Source organism: Python bivittatus, unplaced genomic scaffold (genome assembly GCF_059951505.1).
Source record: "Python bivittatus isolate LINGU-HERP-01145 unplaced genomic scaffold, Pbiv_v1 ctg000520_np1212, whole genome shotgun sequence".
In the NCBI taxonomy this organism is placed as follows: Eukaryota; Metazoa; Chordata; class Lepidosauria; order Squamata; family Pythonidae; genus Python; species Python bivittatus.
Genome location: NW_028277080.1, coordinates 831,030 through 844,548, shown reverse-complemented (window position 1 = coordinate 844,548; position 13,519 = coordinate 831,030). Strand labels below are relative to the sequence as shown.

General features: G+C 39.6%; 1 protein-coding gene across 1 annotated transcript in view; it reads right to left on the bottom strand.

The window, feature by feature from the left end:
* LOC112542750 (low-density lipoprotein receptor-related protein 2-like) overlaps window positions 1-13,519 on the bottom strand; it is a 58,487-nt gene that overhangs the window by 41,750 nt on the left and 3,218 nt on the right. The window contains exons 3-13 of the mRNA XM_088147461.1: window positions 12,388-12,507; window positions 10,384-10,608; window positions 6,347-6,460; window positions 6,136-6,255; window positions 5,666-5,791; window positions 5,209-5,415; window positions 4,339-4,507; window positions 3,663-3,831; window positions 2,355-2,577; window positions 1,627-1,752; window positions 785-1,015 (exon numbers count right to left, since the gene is read on the bottom strand). Of these exons, the coding sequence (XP_088003587.1) occupies window positions 785-1,015; window positions 1,627-1,752; window positions 2,355-2,577; window positions 3,663-3,831; window positions 4,339-4,507; window positions 5,209-5,415; window positions 5,666-5,791; window positions 6,136-6,255; window positions 6,347-6,460; window positions 10,384-10,608; window positions 12,388-12,507 (1,830 nt within the window). The remainder of the gene's footprint in view (window positions 1-784; window positions 1,016-1,626; window positions 1,753-2,354; window positions 2,578-3,662; window positions 3,832-4,338; window positions 4,508-5,208; window positions 5,416-5,665; window positions 5,792-6,135; window positions 6,256-6,346; window positions 6,461-10,383; window positions 10,609-12,387; window positions 12,508-13,519) is intronic.

Here is a 13,519-nt window from a genome sequence, read left to right as displayed (position 1 = left end):
AAAAGAATCCAACAGATGGAAGTTATAGACACGTTTTAGAAATTTCATCCTTAGCAGCGGTGCAACCCATAATGCACATAACTCCTTCAAATCAAATCAGGAAAGGAAAACTAAATACACAGTGTGAAGGTAACTTCCTGTTAGTGTTATATAGGCATCTACCTCATTTTCACTTCCCTGTGGGCACAAGATACCTAAGCAATGCCTTCCTATTGAGCAGTGAGTCCTTAAGCAGCCGTATTATTCAGGGCCATAGCTCCTCTGCATAACTCTGCAGCAGTGTTTCTCAACCTCAGCAACTTTAAGAGGTATGGACTTCAACTCCCAGAATGCCCCAGTCAGCATGCTGGCTGGAACATTCTGGGAGTTGAAGTCCACAGCTCTTAAAGTTGCTGAGGTTGAGAAACACTGGTCTACAAGCTTCTGCCCCTGTTCTTGGCAGTTGTTATACATGAGATAGAAAATATTCCTAGCAACTGGAAAACCTCAAACAAATTGGCACTAGTAAAAAATCTGGAGCTTTATGGCATTATGCCAGGAAGCCTATAATACCCCAGAGAGTAGACTACTGAGAAATCTAGTTATGATGTACTCTAGCTGCAGGTAACATCAGTTTCCTTAGCTTCCTGGTTTCAATACTGATTGGAGGCTGTTCTTTTAGGCAGCTGTTAATAACCTGCAGGTTATATCAGGCCTTCAAGGCTTGAAGCAATTTTAACATACTGTTAGCACAAGGACCCATTTACATACTAGGTTTCACTTATATCAATGGCTAGTACTTCACCTGGTGAGTTTGTAGGAATTATTAATTTTATCTTTGTTGCTATATTGTACCGCATCAGTTCTCCTTTATCATCAGTCCAGTAGAGAAATCCTCTTTTCCAATCCATGTCCTGAAAATAGAGTGTTTCCGGCCATTCAGGTATCAAGGGCTGATGCTGCTGCACCACCAAATTTTCTGGTCCAACATGCATCTGGAAGATTTGATTGTGAGTAGAATACACAACGTTCAGCTCTGTCAAGGTACAGACATGAAGATGATTAGTTTGGATACTAACTTCACCAGTCATTACAACATGAAGAACATTCACTTAAGACCATCAGCTTCCTAGATCACCATCTGACATAGGTGCTACCTTGAATGGAGAAAATGCACGTAATAGTCAAGTCATAATGTATTCTTCAGAGGACTTGAAAATTGTTTAACCAAAAGAAATTAAGACATGGTCCCATATATTTTAGCTGTATATTTGTATTAGAATTTGACTGAAGTAAGATCTGCTTTAAGTCTTATGAAAGCTGGCAAGGACTAGCTACCAACTTTACTGCCATTTAGCTTTTGACATGTTGATGTAATGGAATGACAAAGCAGGCTCAGGGGATCAAAACATTCATCTTGACTACCATTGGTCATAACAGGTAGCTGCCCAAACCATCATGAACCTATCTCCTATCAACAGCTAAAGCATGTTCAGTACCTGCACCAGTACCTTCGCAACAGCTGAAGTCTAAAAGATTATGCTTATGCACATCTCAAAACTAGTATTTAAAATGTCAAGAGACAGTTTCCACCAATCTTCCATGGAAGGATGGTCTTCCAGCTGTATCCAAGAATGATTGACCTACCTCCACATTCACCAGAAGTTAGGAGAAAAGTACCCTTTGGACAAGCACATTTGTAGCCTTTGGGATGAACTGGTGACAAAAGACAAATGTGGCTACACACTCCTGGTGCACATGCATTTGTGTTATCTGGAAATCAAGAGAATAGTTTAGCAATCAAGACTGATTAACCTCTTCTCCAACATGCTAAGCCCAAACCAAGCAAACCATGCAATTCTTTAGCATGACATGTGAACTGGGGCTGTACAAAGCTTTGGATTCAAAGGAAAAGAAGCTTCAGAGCACACGTGCAGCACCCGACTGCAATGTCTTACACCAAATCTATCTTTTTCCCAAGATCAACCTGCAGCTACTGAAGGCAGCAGCACAATTCCAGGAAAATATGCTGTTTTAACAAGTTGCAGACAAGTGCTATGCAAGCAACCCATGTGCTCGGAAGCAAATTTTGCCTTCAAACCCAAGTGCTCCCCAGCCCTAGCATGAACCCAGCAAAGACCTATTAACCTTTAGCTCAAATGAAGTGGCCTTAGTCATATTACCTGATTGCCTCTTCCCTCTCCCCACATGTTCCTGGCCATCTTTTAATCCAATCTCCAAGATAATTCTGCCCAAGCAAGATTGCAGTTGCTTATGAATTCCTAGAGCGTACCCCAGAAGCACCAATGGGAAAATGAAATTATTCTCGTTACTAGCCCAGCCCTGCTTATGGCTTGCCAAAGAGATCAACTTACTTTGTGATTGCTGTAGCTCATGCAATACTGTGAATGAAGAGACTGAGGCCTTCAGCAGTATACCAACGCCAGGTGAGTTGCGGGATGCATAAAGCAAGTGTGTTGCATTGCTCCAGAAGAACAGATTTTCAAATACAGCAAGTCCTAGGGGATCCTGATTTTTCAGTATTATATCAGGGAAAGTATATCTGCCAGAGCCATCTATTTTTACTGTCTCAATTGACTAAAGAAAAGCAATTTGAAAACAGCATTCAGTCTTACAGGACTATTACTATCTAATTATTTCAAGTTAGCCATGTTTTCTGAAAACAAATGCAATTCAGATAGGCCAGTATGGCATTCTATGTCCGCTTCTTCAGATCATATGGTTTACAATGCATTGTGGCCCTCTATATGGATTGATGCTAGCAACTCAACTAGGGATTCAGGCAAACTGAAATTAATACCCCAAATATACTATAAATCCATGGCTTGGTTTGCTATATATGGGTTTGCCCCCAGATTTCAGGGTTCAAACAACTTCAAGTCATACTTTCACATCCTCATTTGAGGACAGTTCTGCAGAGGACTAGAGCAATTCAACAAAATATTTTTGCTTCTGAACAGACATTTAGAAAGTTTGTTCTGCCAGATCACTTAGCCTTATTTGATTGAAGTAAGGTGGGGGAGGGGGGGAGTGTCCCTGAACCATTGCTATATATGGGTTTGCCCCCAGATTTCAGGGTTCAAACAACTTCAAGTCATACTTTCACATCCTCATTTGAGGACAGTTCTGCAGAGGACTAGAGCAATTCAACAAAATATTTTTGCTTCTGAACAGACATTTAGAAAGTTTGTTCTGCCAGATCACTTAGCCTTATTTGATTGAAGTAAGGTGGGGGAGGGGGGGGAGTGTCCCTGAACCAAACATTTTCCAAAGTAATCTAAAAGCCAAGTAGAAATAGTTTTAAAGTTTTCACAAAGTTCAGTATCAGTGGGAATACAGCAAGAAGAATAAAGATCATTACAACTTTAACATTCTGAACCCTTGGTATAAGTGATGTCTAAAACTCTGCACAGATTGTAGTTCCATGACCTCTTTGTTGGTCTCCCTAATAAAACATATACAGACTGGAACAAGTTTAAAAATGTAATGGTTTCCCTGGGCAGAAATTCCAAAAATTGATATACAGTATTAAATGTTACAACAATATAATATTTAACTAAAGGAAGAACACACACACATTCTTAGGATTGGTTTTCAAAAATCATCAGAGGGAGTTACAAACCATGGGCAATTTTGAATTTGGGATGGGCTGAATTGCACACCTTTTTATACACACTGATCCAATAGAGTCTACCAGTGATGTAATCCAGAGTCAATCCCACAGGCTCTTCGGTGATTAGTACCACAAGCACATGTCTGTCTGATCCATCCATACCTGCAGCTTCTATTACAGTCCTGTCCTTTTCACCACGATTCACCCAATACATGTATCTGTGATAAGACAGAAAACCAGAGCTGTTCTATGTGGCATGCCAAAATGCTTCAAGAGTCTTGAAGAGTCTTGAAATATGACTCTTCAATCCATAGTCATCCGTTTGTTCCCACACATGAAGAGTTTAAGCACTCTTAGATCAGGATCTTCTCAGGAGCTGAGCAATACTATGTAATGCTGTATTATATCACAGGTGCCAAAAGTTATAAGAAGCAGGTTAAACATTTATCAAATTTCTAGGCCTAAAAACTTGTGAGATTTCATTACAGGAAGGTCTGGGGTTCTGGCGCTAAAGTCTTTTGGAATTTCTGGAGAGAACAGTGAAATCTTATTAGATTTGGTGACCTCCTGAAATGTTGGGCACTTTTTAATAAATAATGTGGGTTTTGGAGATGTTATTTGGGCATGCTGCAAATAACGTGGTGCTCATAGGCATCATGTATGCATGAAATTATATCACTATTTCAACACAGTAATCACAGTATTGCCTATTCTGGAACTCGTACCTTTTTTCTGGAAATGTAATCAGCTGCTCCGGCACCAGATTTTTCTCTAGGATCTTTACATAACCCCTACCATCATTCAAACCAGCAAAGATGGCATGAGGAAAATTGCTGGCCCAGTATAACTGCCCTGTGAACCAGTCTACGGACATGCTGTTGACACCACTGACATCTATAGGCAAAATTAGAGAAGTTCAATATGGCTATACACAGGCACCGGGGAAATAAATCAGTGAGCTTTTTTCCTGTAAATAGACTACTTGTAACTCACAGGGGAACAATTTCTCTAGAAACAGTATTCTGTAAGACAGCTGTTTATATAACTTCTCTCTGGAGCATAAGAGGTCCCTGTGTTGTGTTTTGTTTGCTACTTCACCCTCCTGCAAATTCCATTTAATTCACAGTAATGGAATATATTCTATTGAATGGTCACCCATAAAATTATCAGTTTTCTTTCATCACTGATCTTCCCCTGCTATACAGAAAATACAGAAATTGTTGTATTTTTATGGGTTCTAATCATATAAAGTACTTTTTACCCAAGAATTTGGAATTTGCTGAAATTAGATATAATGGTGGCCACCAGTTTAGACCATTTTGAAGGGGCCTGGACAAATTCATAGTGGATTGGGCTGATGATGATACTAAAAGGAGCCCCACACAACACTATGTGACAGCTCAAACTGAAGCAGATGGGTAAAAAGTAATCTTGACAGGTCAAGGTTCGTTCGGGATTCAACTCAGAGAAAATTAGGGTTCACATAGAACAACTGAAGTTTAATTGTGTTTCTGCTGAAGTATAGAGGCAAACATTGAGTGCAAATAGAAGAGTTAGTCTTTGACCCCGGATTTACCTGTAGTAAACAACTTTACCTGGATAAAGAATCATCTCATTTTTTCCAGACGCATAAATATACAGTTTTTTCTCTTCACCAATCCCATAATAGCTTCTCCTTAAGAGGTCATAAGCAACAGAGTTAGGCTTTGTTTTTGTAGGTACTAGAATCTCCACGCTGTGTGTTTTTAAATCCAGGAGAACAAGATCTTGAGGGACAGCCAGTAGTATTTTGGTAGCACCATCTGAAAGAAAATTTTAGTTACCTTTGCTCTATGACACAGTCTAACTCAGTCTTCCCAACTTGAAGCCCTCCTGATGTGCTGGCATTGCACCTCCCAGAATTCCTAGCCAGCGTGACAATATATATATAGCATTTAATTGTGCCTCAATTCTATGAAATTATTTAATTCTGACTCTAGTGAAACTAAGAGATCTTTTTTTTTTTTCCAGCCATTAGACCCATTGCGTGCCAACTGTACCCTGAAAGCTTACCTACAACATTGCAAATGGTTCCATTGGACAGTTTGTATCCTTCAACACAGTCACAAGTAAAAGAACCTAATGTGTTCTTGCACAATTGGTTACAAGGACTGTATGCTGCTGCACACTCGTCAATATCTGCAAAGTACAGAACAAATACTCTTTTGGAAGTTGCTATAAATTCTAAGGCAGCTACATCAATGATTTGATCATTTATAGACAACATTAGGTGTTCACAATAAGCCTTTGGACTCTCATGCTGTTGCTATTGGCATAGTTTAATTGCCCAGTAAATTAGGAAATGTAGTTTCTATGATTTGGTAATTTCCCATTTCCCTGTTTTGAAAGTTCAGATCTCTCAACTATCCAAGACTCTTGCATCAGCTAAAGTGGTCAGCTCCTCCTCTTACATATACTGGTTACATCTTGCAATTGAAAGTATCTTCTAATCTGGCTCAGGGATTGCCCCTTTGCATTCATACCTGTACAGTTCTGACCATCAGCAAGAAGTTCCCAGCCAGAAGCACACGAACACTTGACACCCCAAAATGTCTCTGTACATTTCTCCATGCAGCCTCCATTATTCAGAGAGCATTTTTTGCCTAGAAAAATAGAGGTAAGAATTAGCCCCCCCGTTCAGCTTTTGCTTAGTGGAAGACCATGTTAACAGATCATGCTGTTAGGGTTTATTACCACAAGAAAGGGGTTCATCGGTGCCATCCAAGCAGTCTGTACCTCCATCACATACTAGAGATTCCAAAATGCATTTCTCTTTATCACAATGGAACATTCTTTCTGGGCAGTTAACTGTATTCCAAAAATAAAAGGATTACATATGGTTCATGCTGATTGCAAGTCAATCTGTTACCAACGTAATTTCATACAGAATTGTACTGAAGACCATGACCTGTTTTCCCAATGTGAGACTCACACAATATGTTCTAAACATAAGCATATTCCAGTTGAACATTAGGACAAATGTCATGAACATTTTGAATGAATGGAACCAATTATTTGGCGAAGTGGCAGACTTCCCTCCACTATGAATGTTTAGTCAGAGGCTAGATGGCCACCTTTCAGGTGTACTTGAATTTGAATTCCTGCACTGAGCAGAGGATGGGACTTGATAGACTCAAATGCTCCCCTTCTGGCTTTGTGACTGTTGCTTACTAAGTGCAAAACAACTCTACTGCCCCTGGTACCATTCCCATGTGTTCAGAATGCACCTCCCAGAAGCCCCATGTTAGCTGGTTCTCATTCATTAGTCATTTTCAATCTAATTATCTATAGCATCTTCTGGAGTCATCCAATCATCGTTGCACCAAACTAACAGTAATGAGAACAGTCTTATGTCAGTTCAATGAGGGCTAGGTAATGCAATGGAAATGCTTTAAGCCACCAGTGGAAAAATAGCCTAAAACTTCCATTAGCTTCCAAGTTGAAAGTGATACAACTGGGTTTCTAATTCCTTGGCATAGGCATTTACAGGTGAAACTCGAAAAATTAGAATATCATGCAAATGTTCATTTATGTCAGTACAGCAACTCAAAAGGTGAAACCAATATATGAGATAGATGCATTACATGCAAAGCGAGATATGTCAAGCCTTACTTTGGTATAATTGTGATGATTATGGCGTACAGCTTATGAAAACCCCAAATTCACAATCTCAGAAAATTAGAATATTACATGACATCAATAACACAAGGATTGGAAATAGAACAATATTGGACCTCTGCAAAGTATAAGCATGCATATGTACTCAGTACTTGGTTTGGGCCCCTTTTGCAGCAATGACTGCCGCAATGCGGCGTGGCATGGATGCTATCAGCCTGTGGCACTGCTGAGGTGTTATGGAAGACCAGGATGCTTCAATAGCGGCCTTCAGCTCCGCTGCATTGTTCGGTCTCATGTCCCTCATCTTTCTCTTGGCAATGCCCCATAGATTCTCTATGGGGTTTAGGTCAGGCGAGTTTGCTGGCCAATCAAGCACAGTAATCCCATGGTCATTGAACCAGGTTTTGGTACTTTTGGCAGTGTGGGCAGGTGCCAAGTCCTGCTGGAAAATGAAGTCAGCATCCCCATAAAGCTCGTCTGCGGAAGGAAGCATGAAGTGCTCCAAAATCTCCTGGTAGATGGCTGCATTGACCCTGGACTTAATGAAGCACAGTGGACCAACACCAGCAGATGACGTGGCTCCCCAAATCAACACAGACTGTGGAAACTTCACACTGGACTTCAAGCATCGTGCATTGTGTGCCTCTCCATTCTTCCTCCAGACTCTGGGTCCTTGGTTCCCAAATGAGATACAAAAGTTGCTCTCATCAGAAAAGAGGACTTTGGACCACTGGGCAACAGACCAGTTCTTTTTTTCTGTAGCCCAGGTAAGACGCTTCTGACGTTGCTTGTTGTTCAGGAGCGGCTTGACAAGAGGAATACGACATTTGAAGCCCGTGTTCGGGATCCGTCTGTGTGTGGTGGCTCTTGATGCACTAACTCCAGCCTCAGTCCACTCCTTGTGAAAGTCCCCAACACTTTTGAATGGCCTTTTCCTGACAATCCTCTCTAGCCTGCGGTCATCCCTGCTACTTGTGCACCTTTGTCTATCACACTTTTCCCTTCCACATAACCTTCTATTGGTGTGCTTTGATACAGCACTTTGGGAACATCCAACTTCTTTTGCAATTACCTGTTGGGGCTTTCCCTCCTTATGGAGGGTGTCAGTGATGGTTTTCTGCACAACTGTCAGGTCTGCAGTCTTTCCCATGCTTGTGATTCCTACTGAACCAGCCTGAGAGACCATTTAAAGGCTCAGGAACCCTTTGCACGTGTTATGGATTCATTAGCTGATTAGACTGGGACACTTTGAGCCTAGAATATTGAACCTCTTCACACTATTCTAATTTTCTGAGATTGTGAATTTGGGGTTTTCATAAGCTGTACGCCATAATCATCACAATTATACCAAAGTAAGGCTTGACATATCTCGCTTTGCATGTAATGCGTCTATCTCATATATTGGTTTCACCTTTTGAGTTGCCTTACTGACATAAATGAACATTTGCACGATATTCTAATTTTTTGAGTTTCACCTGTATATTACTTTTCAGATGCTTTGTTACTTTTCAGATGCTTTTTCATAGCAAACATTGTCTTAGGCCTACTATTTTTCAAAAAAGAAACACCATATTTTTTAAAAAATATGCTGTGTCTTGCTTAAACTGAGTTATTTCATCTTCCTGTAAAGCAGGAATCCAAATCAGCCACTAGGTCTGCTATACAGAATACATCATGGTACATTTCTAACTCCTCTAGCAACATTGAAACCTGTACATAAATTAAGCTGCCTGCAATTGTATATGTCAATCAAATGGATCTATAACCCAATGTAATACTTTTATTACCCAACCATCTGAAAAGCTTCATATAGGATTAGTTCAAGATGCTGATCTCATATTCAGCTATTTCAGCTCTGGATACTTAGTTTGGGCTTGTGAGTTAAATAGATTTTTGATGCCAACTTCAATTCCTGATATTGTTAAGGACATGATGCAATTACCAAAATCATTTAACTATTAGGACTGCTATTCAGATAAAGACATAGTAGTTGAACAAGGTACAAATTAACTAATATTAAAGATGCATAGTTAAAAGCTAATTCTGAAGAAAGCATTGTTACTTTTCAGATGCTTTTTCATAGCAAACATTGTCTTAGGCCTACTATTTTTCAAAAAAGAAACACCATATTTTTTAAAAAATATGCTGTGTCTTGCTTAAACTGAGTTATTTCATCTTCCTGTAGAGCAGGAATCCAAATCAGCCACTAGGTCTGCTATACAGAATACATCATGGTACATTTCTAACTCCTCTAGCAACATTGAAACCTGTACATAAATTAAGCTGCCTGCAATTTTTACAGATAATTTTGAAAAACTGCTGTCCAGCTGTTTTTGGTGAACCAAACAACCTATCAGATATGAAATCCTCAGACCCCAGTGGTCTATACCACATGGAAATGTGTAAACTTGTTTGAGGCATTTTAATATGGGGCTAACTGGTATTCAATCAGACAGTGGCAAACAAATGAGAGATGTAAACAATAGTACTCATGACTTGACTATGTGCCATCAAGTCAATATGGACTCTTAGCCATCACATAGATTTTCTCTAGGAGGATCCGTCCCTAACCTGGTCTTTCAAGTCTTCCAATGGTTCACCCACTGTAACTGAGTTCATCCACTACACAATCAAATAAAAACTACTTCTATTAGATTAAAAGCAGCAAAACACATCCATAATGGCCTGTCCCACCATGAGGAAAGAAGAGAAAGGAGTTCAACTTCAGCTTCCCAGGCCTAAGGATATAGGACAACAATTAAACCTGTGCGTTTATTACTGCAGAAGAATATTCAACACTAAAGTTCATAAAATTCACCTCAGCAAAATGACAGAGTGTTTTGCTTACAAAGTGAGGGCATTAGCAATAATGGGAACAAAAGAAATTTAAGGTTATTTTTACTGTGAAATGCTGTCTTATCTTGTTTGGGATTTATACTTTAGATCACTGCTTTACTATTCGTTGTTATGACTGTGTAGTTAATATTATTTGTAATAGGTTGTTTACATCTCTCTTGTGGTCTGTCACTCTATAGGGATCATATTGGATATGCACTCTGCTACTGTGAACTAGCTGGATTTGTATACATCCAAGAGTAGACCAAGTTGCTTACCACAGATGTCTTCATCCGAGTGATCCCCACAGTTGTCAATGCCATTGCACTTCCAGTCTTCCATAATACACACTTTGTTCTTACACTGCCACTGTCCAGCTAAGCATTTATTGGGCGAGCAGTTGGCTTCATCTGAGCCATCTTTGCAGTCCTCATGATTATCACATACTTCCCACGGATCAATGCACTGATTGTTGCTCTGGCATGGAATTTTGTCTGGACATACTACATTAAAATTGTAACATCAGAAAAGACTATTTTTTCCTCTCCTCATTCTTTTTTTTATAGATTTTTTTTAAAAAATTCTCTCCTCATTCCGTTACTGGTATGCCTGATTTCTGTCTACTAGGAGACAAACTTTGGAATGGCTACATTAGAGAGTTCTACCTTTTTTTTTCAAAAGAGGTGAGGAAAGTTCCTTTTGCTTGTCCAAAACAGCAAATGGAGTTTTGGAACTGCATGGAAAACTCAAGCATTGCACTTTGTGTGCATAGGACTCTATAGCTAGTTCTTAATATTTTTTAATTAAGGACCACTAGTAGGAAGTAGAGCAAAGATCTTTGCCCCCCAAATCCTTGAAAAAACTGGGCTAGATGACTTTATTCTTATTATATAAAATTGTTCCATATCTTCAAAAAAAGAAACAAAGAGGTCTTCTATGTCCATGTACAAGACTATGGGACTAATCATTAGGGACAAGTCTGTTTTCTTGCTAAGGGATTTTCTTTCCCAATCTTAAGACATTTTTCACACTCTTTTTTCTTTGAGATATATTGGACCTCAGTTCTCATAATCCCTAACGAGCTTAACCAACATACCTAAAGGATACCAGGCTACAGAGGCTAATAATGCACCTTCAGCCCTTACAGGCCAAAATCCCCATTGCAACTCATCTCCCTAAAATGTCATTTACTCTCACCTTCCTGAACAGAATATACTTCAAGTTGTTTAAGAAGTGGCAATCAGAAAAGCTAAAGAGAAAAGGCAAGCTAGTTTTTAGTTTTCTTCACAAGAGAGTCACAATGCTGGACTTTTGGTCCAAGGTTCTAAATGTTAGTTAGCACAGAAGTAGCCAACAGGGGCATGGAGGTATGTCCTTCAGCAGCCTACTTCAGTTCCTAGAAAAGAGAAGTCCTTCCAAAACAATTTCCCCAGCAGCCATCCAGGTTAAACCCAAGATTAACAACAAAAAGATGTGATGGACCTGAGTAGCCAAGATTCAGAATAGAAATAGACAGTTTTCAAGGGGGGAAGAAAAAAATGAAACAAACTTAAGTCATTGCTTAGATGACTAATGCCCTAATTGCCTCCAAGAAACAACTGTACCTTCCTTTGATGACATCACTGTGTCATCATCCTGCACACTGCAGTCTATCCTTCCTTCACCCCCAGTACATTTTTTGGCCAATGAGAAATTGCCCATTGCTGATTGAGACCTTTCTTTTCAGGGTTTGTACTCAGGAATCCAAGCTTTGTAAGATTTAATACTGAATGCATTAAGCCCACAATGGGCAACAGACATGGTGGCCACTGTTGGGACTCTGCACTTCGATCACTTTTCCTTGGCATATTCCTTGGAAAATTCCTCTGAATTTTCTTGTCTCTATATAATGTCATTGGGCAGACTGATGTTTTCAGGCCTGTCATTGCTTTCATTTCCTAGTACTCTTCCACCTAATTTTCTTTCTGCTCTATCTCTTCAGCAATAGAGGGAATACCATACAGTTTCTAAGCTGCAGATACAAAAAGCCAACGTTGTCTAATCTATCAAAGAAATTCCCAGAATAAAGATGATCTTTTCTTTCACACAAATATCTGCCTGCAGAGTTGTTGTTTTTTACTAACCTAATTCTCCAAATTGTATTCTTTTCTCTACACATGCTTTATTACTGTGTACAGCTACCTGCCTTTTTCTAAATTATTCCCTATTATTATCTGTCAGCTTCTTTTTGAATAGCTGCATCATGAAGATGGTCTGTTTGGGACTTTACATGTTAAACATACCACAATTCTCTTCATCTGAGCCATCCAGGCAATCACTGGTTCCATCGCAACGCCACCTAGCAGCAATACATGCTCCATCTTCACACTGCCAGGCATATGGATCACCACCACATTCTTCCACTATAAAGGAGGATCAAAAGCAGGCTGAATAGTTTCACTTAAACTCATCTTTAAGAACTGCTCTATAGTTCTCCTGGTGAACTTGGACAACACCATTCAGAATTCCCAATTAGATGCTCTTTCCCAGCATTAGAGTTCTGGGATTACAATTAATTACCATAATCTATAAAACAGCTGCCCAAGATGATTGTATTAAACTAGTAAATTGCGTTATGAAGCAGTAACCACAGTAGGTACGCCTCAATCAAGAGCTCAAGATTAGGTAGACTCTATGGCAGAAACAGCCCTCACCACAAATACAATTCACTAAACTGCTCCTAAAGATGCCAGTGAACAAAGGTAGGTCCTCCATGGGATTACTATAAGTTCTCAATATCATATATTGAGAACTTATAGTAATCAATCTTTCCATAAGGCAAGCTACGGCACACGTGCATGAGGTGGCACTCTGTTCCTGGCTGACTGCCCATCTAACAGCTCCTGCTACAGGCAAGCTGGAAAGGTCAAGTGTCAAAGGATTCATGCCAACCCTCCCTAATCTGGTTACCTTGGATGAGCTGGACCATAATTCTCAACTCCAGTAAGTGCAACTAACAGCAACGCTGTCTAGGAAATGAGCATTCCCATTCAATACACATCAAAGCCACCCTGATTACTCTCTCATAAGCTTCGACTATCCAAGCTGATATGTTTGAAGAAAATAATAACTTACTGGTGCTTTGTGAACATTAATGAGTCCATGATTTTTTTTTCTTCTCATTTCACAAACAGCCTATATGAATTAACCTAGTTAAGAGATCATTAGCTCAGCCATCACTGTATTTTTAGGGATAGAGTTATACCAACTTCAGCCAGACATTCACATAATGGTCTTCATTCCTCATTCTTTGTTTCTAAGTCTTACCAAAACCGGATTTTTTTCTGGATTACATTGAGGGTTGCAAAAGTCACAGCAGGGCAAAGACCACTAACATTAAAAAACTACTCAGCTCCTTGCTTTGTGAACTCAGCT